Raw genomic sequence first — 19,735 nt, 5'->3', positions numbered from 1 at the left:
CTGGTTGATTTCAGACCAATTCTCCAATTTGTCAAGGTTGTTTTTGAATTCTAATCCTGTTCTCCAAAATGCTTGCAATCCCTCCCAGTTTGGTGTCAACTGCAAACTGTATAAGCATATTCTCCACTCTATTATCCAAGTCATGAATGAAAATATTGACTAGTACTGGTCCCAGGAAAGACCCCTACAGAAAACCACTAGGTACACCCTCCAAATCTGACGGTGACCTAGTGATAGCTACTCTTTGAGTATGGTCTTTCAACCAGCTGTGCACCCACTTTACAATAATTTTATCTAGATGACATTTTCCTAGTTTGCTTATGAGACTGTCATGTGGGACTTTGTCAAAAACCTTAATAAAATCAAGATATATCAAGTCTACTACTTCCCCCCATCCACTAGGTCAGTAACCCTGTCAAATAATGATGCTGAACCATTCGGAGTTATACTTGCAATTAGTATGATTATAATAATATACAGTTTGCAGAAGAATTTCAGGAGGGAAGATGCTATGTGAACGTACTATAACTCAACACTTTTGGCAGTACTTTCCTCCTTACCTAATGTCCACACCTGTTCTCACACATCATGTAGAACTGCTGTGTCTTTGTATAGCAGCTGTAGTAAAGACACATTATAAAATTAGAGTGCATCATTAAATAATGTATTTTATATCCTGAAAGTAAAACAATAAAATCTAATGAATACCCACTTAAATTACCTAGAGAGGGAATCTGAGGACTACTGAAGCATGAACAAAGCCAGAGCAAGCCAGGCAGATTTAATATTTTATGCTCCCAGGAGCATAGCTTGCCAACCTCTCAAATTTTATTTCAGATTGTTTTTTTATCCCAGAATAGCAAGGCCTGCTTTGGGTTATTACTGAGGTGCACTGGCCAAGTTGTATGGGAAATCCAGATCTGGAATAGCACAGACAGTGCAGGCAAAGCTGTGCATAGACACAGGACTAGAAAAGCAGAAGTATTGAAGGCCAGGAATTAAGTACATTAGCAGAGCTGTGTGGGATACCATAGCTGGAAATAGAGGGACTGCTGTAGGTGAAGTGTGGGTAGTATTGACAGAGCTGTGTGGAGAACCTTGCACAATATCTGCATTCATTATGATTAATCAGCATTATGAGCTCTCATCTTGTGAGCATCAAGTCTTGCAATTTGCAGAATGTATCTGATGTTTCTAGTAGTTACTCAATAAGCTTGCCGCAATACATGTTGGAGCAAGATCTTCTGAACAGTCGTAGGCAAAAATAAATTAGCACACACAGTCCTGCAAAAACCCTTCACTCTCAGAATAATTTGCTTTCTGCAGTTGAAAGAATCAATTTAATTTTGTTAACACATTTCAAATTGCCTAGAGAAGATTTAAATTAATCCCATTATTTCTTAGGCTGATCTAATTCGTCAGTACATGTGTAAGTGTACAGAAATACTTCCTGCTGAGAAAACTGCTCCCTTATTGGACTACAAGGGGGGAAAAACGGAAGAAAAGGGGGAACATTCTTTAGTTTGATGGTAAACCGGCAAACTTTCTCCTTAGAAACCATCCATCTCCATCATGTATTTCCTGGTGCTTTCCCTACTCTTTTTATGAGCAGGGCATCTTGGTTGCTTAGGGACTTATTTACTTCAAATATTTATTTCCAATCATAATTTCCTATTTGGAATATCAGAGTAAGGTCCTTTGGAAATTATCATGATTTCACAGATTATTATGAAATTAGCTGGACATGAACAGCTAGGGCAGATTCCTAAGCAAAATCAATAAAAAAAATCCTGTTTTCAAGCAGAAGTTTCTGGTAACAGTTGGGGGGAAGAGACTGTCAAATATAACAGCAGAAAGGTTTACAAAGTTTGCCATAAAATATTAGACGTGGTTGGATATCCTGGTACATATTTAACTTCCTGGGACAGACACACAAGCGTCGGTGTATTTTTTTTGCAAGTCCATTTTGTATACAACAGCCTCATGAACTGCCTAAATTAAGGGTCTCTGGGTTGTGGTGAAGTACACAATGGGATTAACTGTTTGTGGACTTTGTCTTTGGTCTGATGCTCACCAGCTCTCTCGTTGATATGTACTGTTGGGGCCTGGGATAGAGGCAAAGAGTGAGAGAGAGTCAAAGGAAATCAACATCATTTTAAATCCATCACATGCATGTAGATTTAACAGCTAGTTTCAGTGGTGGCAATAAACTAGTGGTAAAGCTATGTCATAAGATCTGAATCCTTTGCAGACTTCAGGCAAGTCTACATTACTGCACTATATTGGCGCAGCTGCATGAGCATCTGGTGAAGATGACCTATGCTGACGGGAGAACACTCTGCTGTCAACATAATTACTCCACCTCCACAAGAGATGGAAGCTATGTCAGTGGGAGACATAGTGCCAGTGTGGACAGTGCTTAGGTTGATGTAACTTACTTCGCTCAGGGGTGTGTGTCTTTTTCACACTCCTGACTGACGTAAGTTACATCGACTTAAGCAGTAGTGTAGACAGCCCTTAGTAATGCTGGCAGTAGTAATCATGAATTTGTATGCAGGCAATCCAGAACGTTGGTCTTTCTGCACTGGACTTGAAAATAGCTACAGCATTTAGTGCATCTTGGACGGGTAAAGAGCATAACTGTATCAGAATCACAGTGCTCCTCAAAGATAAAAAGAAAAAAAGGGACTAGAAAAGCTGCCCTCAAAATTGTCAGTGTGTCCTTTAGGCACCCCAGAAAACCACGGCTTTTAGGTCATCCATTTTGCAGTTACTTATGTGAACAAAAATGGATCAAAAGTAATGATTATTGTTGTGTCTTGAAACATCAAAACAGCTCAGGATAGGAAAGATTGATTCTGCCAGAGAGAAAGTGTGCCCTGTTTTTCAAACAATTAACATATAACCATACAGATACTGCTGCATTAAGTGACTTCCCAAGAAGATTGAACTAACCAAAGTTTGTGTGCGATTGAGAGCTTACCTAGTGGAGGAAATCACAGGAACCCAAACCTGCTAGTACTGGATTTAAACTTTGAAATAACTTCATTTAATAACTTGATAGTTTAGAAATGGGAAAAGTAGGGCTGGCTGAAAATCTGCCATCAAAAGTTTTCTTCGATGGAAAAACGGGATTTTGACTACATTAAAATATTCATAGAAAGTGTCTGATTTCCACAGGTTTTTCATTGAAAAACTGAAAATATGTGACTGAAAACTGATTGTTTTTATATGACAAAAAGTCAATTTTCAGTGGGGGAAAAATTCTGACCAACTCTAGGAATAAGTGTGTGGTGTATGACACATAATTGCCACTTTAACAAAAAGGCCATGCTTCGTGCAGTGCACTGTACAATGCATGTACTTTGACTAATAGCAATGAGAAAAAAGGGAAATTTGTACAGCAAATTAGATGAAGCTATCAAAAGACCCCCAAATGCTGAGACATGTCTCCTTTTAAGTGACTTCAGTGACCAAGAAGGAGCTGACTGCCACTATTATGGGTTGACTGGATGAGTAGCTAATGGAAACGGCAGCAGACCTTTGCTACACCAAAATAAACACCGCTGGATTAATGAAAAGAAAGCATTAGAATTCAAGTGATGATAATGAAATAATAGCAATATTGAAAGAAAAAAAGGAAAACCCCACAGGTATACCATTTAAAAGTTACTGAAGTTCAAGAAGCAAAAATTCATACTTTTGTTCCATCTTTCAATATAACCGATGAGAATTTTTAAGTATTAGAGTGGGACTAAAAGAGCCTCTGAGACTAAAGTACTGAAAGTAGGATGGAGTGTTATTAGGGATTTTAAAAAGAGTACTAGGGAAATCTCATGTCTGAAAATCTCATATTTTGGTCTCTTGTAATTATATTAAATACTTCATTGTGAAATTCTTAATTTTTTTAGAATTATGTATCCATTTTATATTGTGGGAAAAGAATTTAAAACATTTTAAAATCTTTATAATTTATTATTATTTTACAGCCCCCCAAAATATGCTGGGCATTTATAGACAGACAAGACCTTGCCCTGAGGAGTTTTCAATCTAAAAAACATCATACAGGACAGGAGGAGGGGAAAGGATGCAGGTTCTTTAACTTGAGGAGACTGAAAGCCTTCATAAAAGTGACCAGGTTATATCAGAGAACTTGATGCAAATACTTTTGCTCTTGTTGCACACACTCCAGAGAACCTTCAGTTCATTACTAAGCCAATAAAATAGGTCTGATAAAATGAAAGTAATGTACTGCCTTGCACCTGGGAAAGCATATATAAGACACAGCACTAGAATTAGTGGTGGGAAACTCAGTGTGTTAACTGATTTTAGTTACCTTATGGAATTTTGTCAAAGAGGGCCCTCACTGACCAAAAATATGTTACCTGAATAAAAAAAAGACACAGAAAAGAGATTTTGCATATGGCAAATTGCATTTTTCAGTCATGCACCAGTAGGGTATCACACATAAGACCAAAGTCTACATTTACTCTGTTGTAGGTTGCCACCTTGCTCTCCATCTGTGCAACAAGGACAAGTTATCATCTTATCAAGGAAAATAAAATATTTCATCACCATTAAGCTATTATGCATAACAAATGGCAAGACAAAATAATAAACAGTGAGCTTCTGCAAAGAGAATGCATAAAGAGCAATCAAGCAAACACAAAAGCACAGCTTTATTGGACAGGACATGTCGCAGATGGCACCCACTAAGCTCAGAAAGAAAATGTTGTATAATGATTTGTTAAATTAAAAACAGCCAGAAATGAAGACGCAGAAAGATATCTTGAAAAAGAACCTTGCACATTGTGACAGATGGCAATTTGTGAGCAGTGACTTGCAGCAAACCAAACAGGTTGCATAGTCAGGGTAACATTTGCAAATCCATGGAGAGCTTGCAAAATGGGCCATCAGAGATACAAGGACAAATGATGATGACACTCTAGGTATGTCTCACTGTGGTCTTAGCAGGGGGAGCATGGGGTGAAAATATTGTGTCCATACCAATTGCTAAATCTCACAACAGCATCACAACTCACTAAACCAGCAATCACAAAATATCACAAAGGCAGGATAGTGTTAAAAATAATTCAGTAATATCCAACACTTGATACTGCAAAAACAGTCCAGTTTCCTCAAACCACACCTGCCAGAGGATTTATGCTTTTCTCAGGTTTAATCCACGTGAGGAAGATCACAAGAAGTACTGATAGGTGAATCTTACAAGGTTTAGAGGCTGATTTCAGATAAGCAATCCAGGGTTTGGATGTTGACCTGAATTTACTAAACCTCGTATGTATACAAATATGGGCTGGAAATCTCACAAAAACAGACTTCTGGGGTGCAGTGGGGTTGAGTTCTGGATCTGGCAAAGGAAAAAATTAATTAATCAGTTGACAGCAATTCATACCATCAGACAAATGCTTTTTGGAGACAAAAGCTGATTGTGGAAGCAAGCTGTTATACTCAGTGTTGGTTGGCCATTTCCATGACAATACTCAGAATACTCTTTTAGCTTTCTCAGAAACAGTGCTGGTGTCCAAACACTCAGTGAAAATATTAGGATTGTTTGGGGGTACTGCCTCTCCACAGACTGCTACAACATGCATGCTTGGCAGAAGTTTTGAAGCGACCCACATCTTTTGATTCCCTACTTTAGCACAGATTTAGAAATTTAAGATGAAAAAGTCCTATAGGTCTTATGGTCCATACCCCTTTAGGATCTGAGCAAGATTCTTCCATAAAGTATCTTCTCTAGTGGTTTGTCCAGTATAATTGTAATTGATTCAAATTATGGGACTTCCAACATTTTCCCTGGATACTATTTCAGACTCTCTAAGATCTCTTTACTATGAGAATACATAACACTCTAATCATAGATGGAATTGACACTTTCTACCACACTTTGGTTTATGAAAACTCTTCAGCTTAATACAGCTTTTCACTGCACTGCAATTAATTTTTAATAACATTACTGTACAATTGATTTTATTATGATTTCATAGTGAATATCACTCTCCTAGACAAGAACAGCTTAAGAGGTATATGCTGAAGAGCTCTTTGCTGCAAATAAACTGTAATTATTCTTTCTCTGTAATATTCGGAGGGCTTTTGTATAGTTTTCTTCATAAAGAAAAGTTGATGATTTAAAAATATTAATACTGATGCATTGTTTGGAATAGACTTCTGATATGAACATTAACTGTCTTGGTACCGGGATTCTTGAAGCTAAATACACATTCCAGACAAGTTTAATAGCTTCAATAGTAAAAATATATTGCAATGTTTTGCCCACTGAGACAAAAATATGAGCAGAATTTAAATGGAAATATACAGAATATGAAAATACAAAAGAGAACAGTAACATTCTATAACAGTAGTTATCAACAACAATCAGAGCAAACAAAAAGAATAAATAAATACCCAACCTAAATTGGAGGGAATTAGGATTAATTTTCTCTATTTCATATAGGGAAATGGAATTTGGAAAAGAACTTTATTGACCATGCCCATTAGAGAGACACTATCCAGTAGTTGCCTTTTGCAGTTTATTGGACTACAGAAGCCTTCTTGCTATGATGAAAGAGGTACAAATGGGATGAGTGAGGTAAAGCACTGCACTATCTAACACAGAGATCCACATTAATACATCCATCCCACTGAAATTACGTTTGTTTGTCTCAAACAAAGACACACTGAAAAAAATCAGCAATGTGTGCTTGATTGTCTTTATATTTAAAAAAATCCCTTGGGCAAACTATTGTTGGCATCAGCAATACGGTTGCCAAATGCCCTGGGAAGAGGAAACACCCTAATGGTGACACCCAATGTGTAAGGTATAAATAGAAATCGGAGGACATCAAAAATTTACAGTCTGAGTCTTTATCAGGCTGTGCAACTAAACTTGGGCTTTGGGTTGGACACTTTACTGCTATCACTATGAGTCGTAGCACTAAGACTACGATTACCTCCTCTTCAGTTGTTGGAGGTGGAGGTGGTGGTGGGCATTCTTCAAGCTCCTCTAGAAGGATAACCAGTGGTGGAAGCTTTTCTGGTAGAAGTTATGGTGGAGGAGGTTCCAGATGTGGTTATGGAGGGGGAATAAGCATTGGTCGTTGTGGAGGGGGAATAAGCAGTGGCAGTTACGGAGGGGGAATAAGCAGCGGCAGTTATGGAGGGGGTTTTGGATCAAGTTGTGGTGGCTTTGGGGGATTTGATGGCAGTTATGGAGGTGGCAGCTTTGGTGGAGGTGTTGGCTGTGGTGGAGTCATCGGCTTTGGTGGAGGCGTTGGCTTTGGTGGCGATGATACTGGCATCCTCTCCAACAACGAAAAGATAACCATGCAGACTCTTAATAACCGCCTGGCTTCTTACCTGAATAGCGTGCGAGCTTTGGAAGAACAAAATGCTAATCTTGAGAATTTAATCAAAGAATGGTATCAGAAGCTAGGTCCAACTGCTACATTAAACGACTACAGTCACTATTATGGAGAAATTGAAGACCTTAACAATCAGGTAAGCTATTATTTTTCAGACAAGTTCTATTAATTATAAAGGCTTCTCTTTGAGATTATGCACAGCTACTTAGGCAGACAGCAGGTAAAATATTTCATGTAATATGAGATTACATACAAGCAATCAAAAATTAGGACATGCCAGCATTAAGGTTACCTGTGCAGATGGAAACTTCAGAGACTTTACTAAACTCTAACAAGTATTTACTGAGCATGTGCAATCTCAGATTTTCACAGGCAAATAACTTTTCCAATTTGGGGCTGATTGTAAATTTACAGAGTCAGCAAAAGGTATGTCTTTTATGCCAGGGTACACCCTCCTGCCAAATTTAAAGTCTCTATTCCAAAAGATGGAGGTGCTAAACTCAACAAAATGTTAGTAAGAGCTTTTTTTTTACATAGACAAAACACTGTATTTTACCTAACCTTGTCTAGAGAAATAGCTGAACTGTTTTTGCTAAAATTATATATTTTAAAAAGGGGGCAGGACTCCGGCGTTCACAAGCAGGGGCAAGACCCCCCGTCCCCCCATCTCTGGGGCTGGATGTCATCTGTCACCTCTTTTTCAGATTGTTAATTCATCTGTGGATCTTAACAAGATCATTCTGAACATTGATAACACTAGGATGACTATTGAAGACTTTAAACTGAAGTGAGTATCTCTCTTCCTTCCTGCCTGACCCAGTCATTTCCACCTCTTCACATCAGTTCCATGAATCCACTATCCAAAGCAATTCATACAGGGGGTTACAGTATTTTAGTTCCAACTACATGACAGAAGATGTTATTGGAAAGAGAAGTACTCCAGGAACCACTGGCTTTTTAAGATTTACGTTATCATTTTTCTCTAGAGATGCTTTAGAAGAGGAGCATTCCAAGGACTTCAGTTCGTTGTCACCCAAAACTTTTCTTGAGTTTCTTAGGTATTATGAATTTAGAATCAGATCCTCAGCTGGTATAAATAAGTGTAGCGCCATTGACAACAATGGGGTTTTGCTGATTTTTACGCACTGAGGATCTGACCCATAGTTTTACATGGTAACTGAACAAAAAATTGATGATTCCTCACTGATAACAGGATACACTGGTAGGTGATATCTGTACAATGCCTACAGTGAGTGGGAACATGGAAAAGACTGAGGAAGGAGTGCTTAATTGTACTAAAAATCCAGTCCATGACATTGAACTAATAGGTCAGATGGTCAGCCTGTACTCACCTACCCCAATGTTAATCAGGAGAGGTTCCATTGCAGCCAATGGGATTAAAACAGCGTAAAGTCAATAAAAATTGAAAGAGAATCAGGAATAAGCAAATAGATTAAAATAAGGTAGAAAAAGGCAACTAGGTGATGAGGACCTGTTCGCAAAGAAACCTGATAGTGCTAAGAATACTAACCTAGTATTCCTCTGGCTCCATGGTTACTGACTTTCCTTTCTGTGATTTAGATATGAGACTGAATTGGGTCTCCGCCAGACTGTGGAAGGTGATATTAGTGGCTTACGCCCTCTGTTGGACCAGCTGACCCTAACCAGGTCTGACCTGGAGTTAGAGTTTGAAACCCTGAAGGAGGAACTGATTTCTCTCAAGAAGAACCATGAGGAGGTAAAATCCCCCCATAAAAATAATAATTAATGAAAATTCAATATTCAAAGAGTTTCCTTGGCTACTAGTCACCAAATTTTGCCCACTGATTTTGAGTGTCTAACTTGAGACATCCTGGGCCTGATCTTCAGAGGTACTGATTGCCCACCACTCTCACTGACTTCAGCAGGTACATTCTTGTTCAGGAAAGGGATGGCCAGGTGAAGTCTACTTCGAATGTTAGACCAAACTAGATTAGGGAAATGAGCAGCTTTCATTCTCCAAATTCAATTCATTGGTGAAGCCATGGAAGAAAACAATAGATTTCATGTATGTAAAAGCCACAAGGAAATATTTAAACTTCTTGTGAAAATATTTTTCACGGAAGAAATGTGATGCATAAACTCACTACCATAATGAACACTCAACATGCAAGGTCCACAACACACTGGAAATCAAACACCCCACAGGAGGCAGAGTTGGGGCTGAGCATTCAAAACTGGCCCTTTCACAGAGTAAAACAGTGTTGGCCATTGTGTTGTTTAACTAGGGAGTCAAAAGTGTGGATCCTGCTCCTCTCCTGGCATATGACAGAGGAGGGTCTTGTGAAACATAAGGGGTGAATGTCAGAATCAGGCCACATGAGAAAGGGTTGTGTTGGCAGTGGGAAGGTTGTCGTCCAAACCTTCTTTGCTACAAATATGAGCTCAGAATGAGGTATTTGTTTGTTTCTGGGGGGCCTGGGTTTTCATTGCAGGAACTTAAAGGACTGCAACCACAGACCAGTGGTGATGTTAATGTGGAGGTCAATGCTACTCCAGGCTGCAATCTGACAGAAGTGCTAAATGACCTGAGAAACGAATACGAGCATGTCATTGAGAACAACCGTAGAGAGGTGGAAAAATGGTATGAAACCAAGGTAAGTTGCAGTATCTATAACTATATCTCTCACAAAAAGACTTGACATATTTTATTAGCACACACAGGTATAATAGTGGTAGGACAATTGTGCACGTTACTTAATGCAGATCATCTTTAAATTATGCTGACAGTTTAGCATGAGAAGTTCAGAACTGGAGTGAAAGGGTTTGCTGCAAGCTAGAATTCATAGAATCATAGAAATGTGGGGCTGGAAGGGACCTTGAGAAGTCAGATGCAGCCCCCTGCACCTATGGCAGGACCAAGTGAACCTAAACTATCCCTGACAGGTGTTTGTCCAACCTGTTTTTAAAAACCTTCAATGATGGGGATTCTACAACTTCCCTTGGAAGCCTATTCCAGAGCTTAACTGTCCTTATAGTTAGAAAGTTTACCTAACATCTAACCTAAATCTCCCTTGCTGCAAATTAAGCCAATTACTTCTTGTCCTACTTTCAGTGGACAGGGAGAACAACTGATCAACTTTTACTGCAGCCCTTAACATATCTGAAGATTGATATCAGGTCCTCCCTCAAGATTCCTTTTCTTAAGATAAAGCACACCCAGTTTTTTTTAACCTTTCCTCAGAGGTCAGGTTTTCCAAACCTTTAACCATTTTTGACACTCTCCTTTGGATTCTTTCAAATTTGTCCATGTCTTTCCTAAAGTGGGGCATCCAGAATTGGACACAGTTCTCCAGCTGAGGCCTCAACAGTGCAGAGTAGAGGGAGACAATTACCTCCCGTGTCTAACATACAACACTCCTGTGAATACACCCCAGAATGATATTAGCCTTTTACCACAGCTGCATCACATTGTTGACTCAGATCCAATTTGTGATCCACTAGAACCCCCAGGCATTTTTCACCACTATCACCATCTAAACAGTTATTCCCCATGCAACCCCTCCCAGCTTGGTGTCACCTGCAAATTTTATAAGCACTCTCTCCACTGCATTATCCAAGTCACTAATGAAAATATTGAATAGCACTGGATCCAGGATTGACCCCTGAAAAACCTACTACATAGACCCTCCAAATTTAACAGCGAACCATTGATAGCTACTCTCTAAGTACGGTCTTTCAACCAGCTGTGCATCCCCCATTTAGTAATTTTATCTAGACCACATTTCCCTGAGGTGAACTGGTAAAGATATGTGGAATCTCTGTATTATATAGCAAGGGGAATTCAAACCAGGCCTGGGGTGCATTGGCATTGCAGAACGGTGTGTGGAAAGTTTACACAGTCCCCAGTTTACATTACTCATAGACTCAGACTCATAGACTTTAAGGTCAGAAGGGATCATCATGATCAACCAGTCTGACCTCCTGCACATTGCAGTCCACAGAACCTCACCAACTCATTCAGCCTCTAGCCAGATTTACTTATTTTTTTAGATGCTTTCATGATGATAAATTCACCATATTCACCCTATAATTAAAGCTAAAACATCTCGATTCTGTATTTGCATTTTTCAGATAACAGAAGTTAATCGAGAAGTCCACTCGAGTGGTGAGGACATACAGTCAAGCAACAAACAGGTCACAGAGCTGAGACGTGACTATCAGAACGTGGAAATTGAGCTGCAGTCCTACCTCAGCACGGTATGTAACAGCATTTGCTTCTGTATCTGACATATGGAGCAGGACACATAGATTACAGGCATGACAGGAGACCAGCCATAGCTAGTGCTCCTTTAGTAAAGGGTGAGATGGCTGGTACATCTGTTGCTGTGAAGAATTTGCTTTGTACTTTTTGCCCTGGAGAATCCCAGTTTCCTGCATCAAAATAGGTTAAACTTGCCACATTCCTACAGACCCTGTTCTTCCTGTTCACTTCTCAGGTACAATCTTTGCAGTCCTCCTTGGCTGACACAGAAGATCGCTACAACATACAGCTGCAACAGATCCAGGGCCTTATTGTCTCTGTGGAAGAAGAACTGGCAAGTATCCGATGTGAAATAGATAATCAGAATCAAGAGTACAGGCTGCTCCTTGGCATCAAGAACCAGCTGGAACAGGAGATCGCTCAGTATCGGCATCTGCTTGATGAAGGACATCAAGACATTAGGTATGTAAACTATTGAGATATCAGGGCATTACATGAAACCTCAATGCTGGTAATTCCTGAGTGCAAATTATAGTACTTAGGAACAAAGAGAATCATGCAGGGTAAAGAACTGGTACAACAGATTCTGCAGCCACAAAACCTGCAAGGAATGGGGGCTAATTTCATGCCACTGAGTGATCCTGAAAATATCTGGAGATTTGTTTCATAAACCATAGGGTGCTCCAAAACTCATGGCATTCTTGGACTTTAGAATTGGAACAGAAATCGTACGGGTATAACCATAATTTAAAAATTATTCTTCTGCTGTACTACTTTGGGCTGGGCAGGAAATACCATGAAAAGAACCTTTTTTTCATTCTTTTCTTAGTTTTGATTCTAGAAGAAGCTGGTAAGTACAGAGGCAGCAGTGAAAATAGAGAAGAATTTTAGTTTGAAGTTCTGGTGAAAATTGAGGTTATTTTTTATTTTACCTGAAGCAGTTGGCCTGTGCCTAATTCTGACTGGTCTTAACCCATACCATGAAGCAAGCAAAAATTAGTTAGCTTTATGCATTTCAACTTTGGATATCAGTGACATAGTAGGCTTTCAGAACTGGTTGGCAGCAGAACCGAATCAGGCAAAAAATCTCTGAGCAGGGTCATGGGAAAATTCAGCCTGTGGACGTGAGGTTGGCGGGGAGATGGATTTGAGTGTCATTTTCTTGATGATCTGCACTGGCCCTGGGGGTTGAGGGTGCTGGGTAATGGACCGGAAGAAGAGTGCTGGCCAGGCTTCCATGCATCTTCAGTGTGTGGGTCTCCTTTTGTGAAACGATTTGTTGTTTCATTCACTTTTCTCTTTTCCTTTTACAGTGTTCCACGAGAAGGAGCTGGCGCTTCTTTAGGAGGAGGAAGAGTCATTGGAGGTGGGAGATCAGGAGGCAGAACTGGAGGAAGTAGCCTTACTTATGGGGGTAGCACAGGAGGAGGAAGAGGAGGTGAAAGAGGAGGAAGCATCATTGGAGGTGGAGGATCAGGAGGCAGAACAGAAACAAGAGAGAGTGTCCATTATACTGGAGTTAGCACAGGAGGAGGAAGAGGAGGTGACATTTCCACAGGGGACGGAACAGGAGGAAGATCGTGTGGTATAACTGGAGGAGGAGAAAGAATTTCAGGAGCTAGTAGTAGTTCTTCCCACTCCTATTCATCTTCCTTTGGCCACTCAGCTTCTCAGCCATGCAAGTCTGGTGAAAGCTATGGTAAGAACTGTTTTAAGGATAATTGTTTCCTTGTTCTTTACACTCTCATTCAAACAGTAGGCTAATTGCTCATTTGGCTCAAAGGATTCCTTGTGTGGGGCTCTGCAACATTTTATTAAGTCTCTTTTTTCTTCAAAATATATGTGAGGCTGTTGCAGAGACTGAGGTGAATTGGACTGCAGTATCATTGCCATGCAACTGGTACACTGCACTGCTCTGTACCTCATTTTTAACCAGGCCAAATACTCTTTCTTTTCCATTATCTGGGTGTCACAGAGCCCCAGTGAGAGTGAGCTGAATGAGGTTCAATTTGGACATGGCAATAATGATACTTGTTGGTTGGGGGTGGGACCTCAAAAGTACAGAGGCGAAGTTTCTGCACCCGCTACAGAGGAAGTTTGCAATTTGGGAGATGCAAGTTACAAGGAGTAGTGTGGGAGTAAAAAGTAGGTAATATAAACAAACTGTGAACTAGAGGAGAATAGGAATGGTGGAACTTGGAGGAAGATCCTGTAACATGTATGTGTGCGCATGTGTGTGTGTCTGAAAGAGAAAGGAGGAAAAGACAGAAAGAGAGTGAGAAAAAGAGAGAGAAAGAGAGAGAGAGAATGATGCTTATAGAGCAGCGTGGTGGGAAACAACAGAAAAACAGAGAGGGGGACCATAGGTAGAACAGAACTGCAGATAAAAGAGCATTTTTGAAAGATGCTTCAATTCATGGTGGATTACTGATGTATTTTTAAAAAGACATTTTACCATGCTATGAAAACTAAAGACCAAATTCTCCCTTCAGATGTGTGCTCAGTTCCTGTTTTTTTCAATAGAAGGTGTAAGTGCCCATCTGAGAGCAGAATTTTGCCCTAAACACACATTTAATTACAACCACAGCTGGTTTTCTTCATCTCATTTACTTTCTGCAGAAACCCATCAAAAATACACTTTTTAAATAAAGCTCTGGAGTACTTACAGCCGTCCTAGCATTTGTCCCCAGCCTGTTTTCTGTGTGCTAAACGGTAGTGCAAAGAGATTCCCCCCACCCCACTAAACAAAGTAATGGTTCCCTCTCTCTCTCTCAACAGCATACTCAAGAAAATCCTTTGATTAACCAGACATGCCGATGATCCTCCAGCCGAACACCATCCATTGGAGCAAACTTCAGACAAAGCTAGAGCGAACTCACCACATTTCCTGCATGCCTAAACAAAGAGCAAGGAGAAATGCTCCTAAGAGTTATTCAACGCTGCTGCCATCAATCCATAGGGGGTCCATCAGAGCTGTTCAGATGGGCCACTTTCCCGCCTATTACTACTTGCTTTTTCCATTCTGTAATTCCATTCTGTAATGTTCTGACAATCTGTACCAAGATTGGTAATCTGCCTTCCAGTGAAAAGTGTCTCTAATAAAACTTTATTTCTGCCTGATGCAATCAGAAACCTGTGCTGGGAAGTATTTTCCTTTAACACACTTTTTGTTGCTATACATTTCAGATGCAAATATCAACTCATCCTCACACAGAGTATATAGGAATGGGTCAGTTATACATTGCAGTAGTTGATGGCGTTATACTTAAAGCAAGAGAATTAAATTAAGAGAAAATACATCTGCATCTCTTAGTGGTCATGTACTTCAATCCCAGATTATCCAGCACATTTCACACTGGTATTGTTCTGATTGTTCAGTGTAGATTGTAAACTCCTCGGGGCTGGGACCATGTCTTCATCTTTTAGTTTAATGTACCAACTACTCTTGTGGCACTCAGCAAATAATAAATAAACAAGCATAAGGAAGTACTGCTTCACACAAGGCAGAGTCTCCCGGTGGCATTCACTACTACCAGAGGATGCTGTGAAGGCCAAAAATATAACTGGGTTCAAAAAAGAATTGAATAAATTCATGGAGGTTTAAAACAAACGTATGGAAATACTTCTTCACATGCACAGTCAAACTGCGGAACTTGTTGCCAGGGGTTATTGTGAAGACCAAAAGCATAACTGGGTTCAAAAAAGAATTAGATAAGTTCATGCAGGATCAGTACATCCATGGCTATTAGCAACCCCATGCTCTGGGTGTTCCTAAAACTCTAACTGCCAGAAGCTGGGAATGGATGACTCAGTCAGTATTGGATTACTCAACAATTGCCCTGTTCTGTTCATTCCCTCTGAAGTATCTGGCACAGGCCACTGTTGGAAGACAGGATACTAGGCTCAATAGACCATTGGTTTGACCCAGTATGGCCATTCTTATGTTCTTAGTGCCAATCTAGGGTATGTCTACACTACGGAATAAGGTCGAATTTATAGAAGTCGGTTTTTTAGAAATCGGTTTTATATATTCGAGTGTGTGTGTACCCACAGAAAATGCTCTAAGTGCATTAAGTGCATTAACTCGACGGAGCGCTTCCACAGTACCGAGGCTAGAGTCGACTTCCGGAGCGTTGCACTGTGGGTAGCTATCCCACAGTTCCCGCAGTCTCCGCTGCCCATTGGAATTCTGGGTTGAGATCCCAATGCCTGATGGGGCTAAAACATTGTCGCGGGTGGTTCTGGGTACATATCGTCAGGCCCCCATTCCCTCCCTCCCTCCGTGAAAGCAAGGGCAGACAATCATTTCGCGCCTTTTTTCCTGAGTTACCTGTGCAGACGCCATACCACGGCAAGCATGGAGCCCGCTCAGGTAACCGTCACCCTATGTCTCCTGGGTGCTGGCAGACGCGGTACGGCATTGCTACACAGTAGCAGCAACCCCTTGCCTTGTGGCAGCAGACGGTACAGTACGACTGGTAGCCGTCATCGTCATGTCCGAGGTGCTCCTGGTCACGTCGGCTGGGAGCGCCTGGGCAGACATGGGCGCAGGGACTAAATTTGGAGTGACTTGACCAGGTCATTCTCTTTAGTCCTGCAGTCAGTCCTATTGAACCGTCTTATGGTGAGCGGGCAGGCGATATGGACTGCTAGCAGTCGTACTGTACCATCTTCTGCCGAGCAGCCATGAGATGTGGATGGCATGCAGTCCTTCTGCACCGTCTGCTGCCAGCCAAAGATGTAAAAGATAGATGGAGTGGATCAAAACAAGAAATAGACCAGATTTGTTTTGTACTCATTTGCTTCCCCCCTTCCCCTGTCTAGGGGACTCATTCTTCTAGGTCACACTGCAGTCACCCACAGAGAAGGTGCAGTGAGGTAAATCTAGCCATGTATCAATCAGAGGCCAGGCTAACCTTCTTGTTCCAATAAGGACAATAACTTAGGTGCACCATTTCTTATTGGAACCCTCCGTGAAGTCCTGCCTGAAATACTCCTTGATGTAAAGCCACCTCCTTTGTTGATTTTAGCTCCCTGAAGCCAACCCTGTAAGCCGTGTCCTCAGTCGCCCCTCCCGGCGTCAGAGCAACGGCAAACAATCGGGCATCTGAGAGTGCTGTCCAGAGCAGTCACAATGGAGCACTCTGATGGGGCTAAAACATTGTCGCGGGTGGTTCTGGGTACGTATCGTCAGGCCCCCGTTCCCTCCCTCCCTCCGTGAAAGCAAGGGCAGACAATCATTTCGCGCCTTTTTTCCTGAGTTACCTGTGCAGACGCCATACCACGGCAAGCATGGAGCCCGCTCAGGTAACCGTCACCCTATGTCTCCTGGGTGCTGGCAGACGCGGTACGGCTTTGCTGCACAGTAGCAGCAACCCATTGCCTTCTGGCAGCAGACGGTGCAATACGACTGGTAGTCGTCCTCGTCGTGTCCGAGGTGCTCCTGGCCACGTCGGCTGGGAGCGCCTGGGCAGACATGGGAGCAGGGACTAAATTTGGAGTGACTTGACCAGGTCATTCTCTTTAGTCCTGCAGTCAGTCCTATTGAACCGTCTTATGGTGAGCGGGCAGGCGATACGGACTGCTAGCAGTCGTACTGTACCGTCTTCTGCCAGGCAGGCAAGAGATGAGGATTGCTAGTAGTCGTATTGTACCATCTTCTGCCAGGCAGGCAAGAGATGAGGATGGCTAGCAGTCGTACTGTACCATCTTCTGCCAAGCAGCCATGAGATGTGGATGGCATGCAGTCCTTCTGCACCGTCTGCTGCCAGCCAAAGATGTAAAAGATAGATGGAGTGGATCAAAACAAGAAATAGACCAGATTTGTTTTGTACTCATTTGCCTCCTCCCCTGTCTAGGGGACTCATTCCTCTAGGTCACACTGCAGTCACTCACAGAGAAGGTGCAGTGAGGTAAATCTAGCCATGTATCAATCAGAGGCCAGGCTAACCTCCTTGTTCCAATAAGAACGATAACTTAGGTGCACCATTTCTTATTGGAACCCTCCGTGAAGTCCTGCCTGAAATACTCCTTGATGTACAGACACCCCCTTTGTTCATTTTAGCTCCCTGAGGCCAACCCTGTAAGCCGTGTCGTCAGTCGCCCCTCCCTCCGTCAGAGCAACTGCAGACAATCGTTCCGCGCCTTTTTTCTGTGCGGACGCCATACCAAGGCAAGCATGGAGGCCGCTCAACTCACTTTGGCAATTAGGAGCACATTAAACACCACACGCATTATCCAGCAGTATATGCAGCACCAGAACCTGGCAAAGCGATACCGGGCGAGGAGGCGATGTCAGCGCGGTCACGTGAGTGATCAGGACATGGACACAGATTTCTCTGAAAGCATGGGCCCTGCCAATGTATGCATCATGGTGCTAATGGGGCAGGTTCATGCTGTGGAACGCCGATTCTGGGCTCGGGAAACAAGCACAGACTGGTGGGACCGCATAGTGTTGCAGGTCTGGGACGATTCCCAGTGGCTGCGAAACTTTCGCATGCGTAAGGGCACTTTCATGGAACTTTGTGACTTGCTTTCCCCTGCCCTGAGGCGCATGAATACCAAGATGAGAGCAGCCCTCACAGTTGAGAAGCGAGTGGCGATAGCCCTGTGGAAGCTTGCAACGCCAGACAGCTACTGGTCAGTTGGGAATCAATTTGGAGTGGGCAAATCTACTGTGGGGGCTGCTGCGATGCAAGTAGCCCACGCAATCAAAGATCTGCTGATATCAAGGGTAGTGACCCTGGGAAATGTGCAGGTCATAGTGGATGGCTTTGCTGCAATGGGATTCCCTAACTGTGGTGGGGCTATAGACGGAACCCATATCCCTATCTTGGCACCGGAGCACCAAGTCGCCGAGTACATTAACCGCAAGGGGTACTTTTCAATAGTGCTGCAAGCTCTGGTGGATCACAAGGGACGTTTCACCAACATCAATGTGGGATGGCCGGGAAAGGTGCATGATGCTCGCATCTTCAGGAACTCTGGTCTGTTTCAAAAGCTGCAGGAAGGAACTTTATTCCCAGACCAGAAAATAACTGTTGGGGATGTTGAAATGCCTATATGTATCCTTGGGGACCCAGCCTACCCCTTAATGCCATGGCTCATGAAGCCGTACACAGGCAGCCTGGACAGTAGTCAGGAGCTGTTCAACTACAGGCTTAGCAAGTGCAGAATGGTGGTAGAATGTGCATTTGGACATTTAAAGGCGCGCTGGCGCAGTTTACTGACTCGCTTAGACCTCAGCGAAACCAATATTCCCACTGTTATTACTGCTTGCTGTGTGCTCCACAATATCTGTGAGAGTAAGGGGGAGACGTTTATGGCGGGGTGGGAGGTTGAGGCAAATCGCCTGGCTGCTGGTTATGCACAGCCAGACACCAGGGTGGTTAGAAGAGCACAGGAGGGCGCGGTATGCATCAGAGAAGCTTTGAAAACCAGTTTCATGACTGGCCAGGCTACGGTGTGAAAGTTCTGTTTGTTTCTCCTTGATGAAACCCCCCGCCCCTTGGTTCACTCTACTTCCCTGTAAGCTAACCACCCGCCCCTCCTCCCTTCAATCACCGCTTGCAGAGGCAATAAAGTCATTGTTGCTTCACATTCATGCATTCTTCATTCATTCATCACACAAATAGGGGGATGACTACCAAGGTAGCCCAGGAGGGGTGGTGGAGGAGGGAAGGAAAATGCCACACAGCACTTTAAGCACAGCACTTTAAAAGTTTACAACTTTAAAATTTATTGAATGACAGCCTTCTTTTTTTTGGGCAATCCTCTGTGGTGGAGTGGCTGGTTGGCCGGAGGCCCCCCCACCGCGTTCTTGGGCGTCTGGGTGTGGAGGCTATGGAACTTGGGGAGGAGGGCGGTTGGTTACAGAGGGGCTGCAGTGGCAGTCTGTGCTCCAGCTGCCTTTGCTGCAGCTCAACCATACACTGGAGCATACTGGTTTGGTCCTGCAGCAGCCTCAGCATTGAATCCTGCCTCCTCTCATCACGCTGCCGCCACATTTGAGCTTCAGCCCTGTCTTCAGCCCGCCACTTACTCTCTTCAGCCCGCCACTTACTCTCTTCAGCCTGCCACCTCTCCTCCCGGTCATTTTGTGCTTTCCTGC

At 42.6% G+C, this 19,735-nt stretch overlaps 1 protein-coding gene and 1 long non-coding RNA gene across 2 annotated transcripts in view; one reads left to right on the top strand and one right to left on the bottom strand.

Annotated features, from left to right (window-relative positions):
* The window catches only part of LOC140903888 (uncharacterized), a 315,051-nt gene that overhangs the window by 83,590 nt on the left and 211,726 nt on the right, over positions 1-19,735 (bottom strand). The gene's annotated exons all lie outside the window — the stretch shown is intronic.
* On the top strand, positions 6,943-14,429 carry LOC140903878 (keratin, type I cytoskeletal 42). The gene is made up of 8 exons (XM_073325796.2): positions 6,943-7,518; positions 8,087-8,169; positions 8,964-9,120; positions 9,857-10,018; positions 11,496-11,621; positions 11,861-12,087; positions 12,939-13,324; positions 14,404-14,429. The coding sequence occupies exons 1-8, from the start codon at positions 6,943-6,945 to the stop codon at positions 14,427-14,429; spliced, it is 1,743 nt and encodes a 580-aa protein (XP_073181897.1).

This window comes from Lepidochelys kempii, chromosome 27 (genome assembly GCF_965140285.1).
Source record: "Lepidochelys kempii isolate rLepKem1 chromosome 27, rLepKem1.hap1, whole genome shotgun sequence".
Taxonomy (NCBI): domain Eukaryota; kingdom Metazoa; phylum Chordata; order Testudines; family Cheloniidae; genus Lepidochelys; species Lepidochelys kempii.
Note: the sequence above shows the minus strand (reverse complement) of the source record. Positions and strands in the feature narration are given on the sequence as shown.

Bases quoted from the DNA above. Each gene is read 5' to 3' on its own strand.
- LOC140903878 (XM_073325796.2), top strand. From the start codon at position 6,943: ATGAGTCGTAGCACTAAGACTACGATTACCTCCTCTTCAGTTGTTGGA. The intron at 10,019-11,495 runs GTAAGTTGCAGT...TGCATTTTTCAG, and splicing joins AAAAATGGTATGAAACCAAG to ATAACAGAAGTTAATCGAGA. The intron at 11,622-11,860 runs GTATGTAACAGC...TTCACTTCTCAG, and splicing joins TGCAGTCCTACCTCAGCACG to GTACAATCTTTGCAGTCCTC.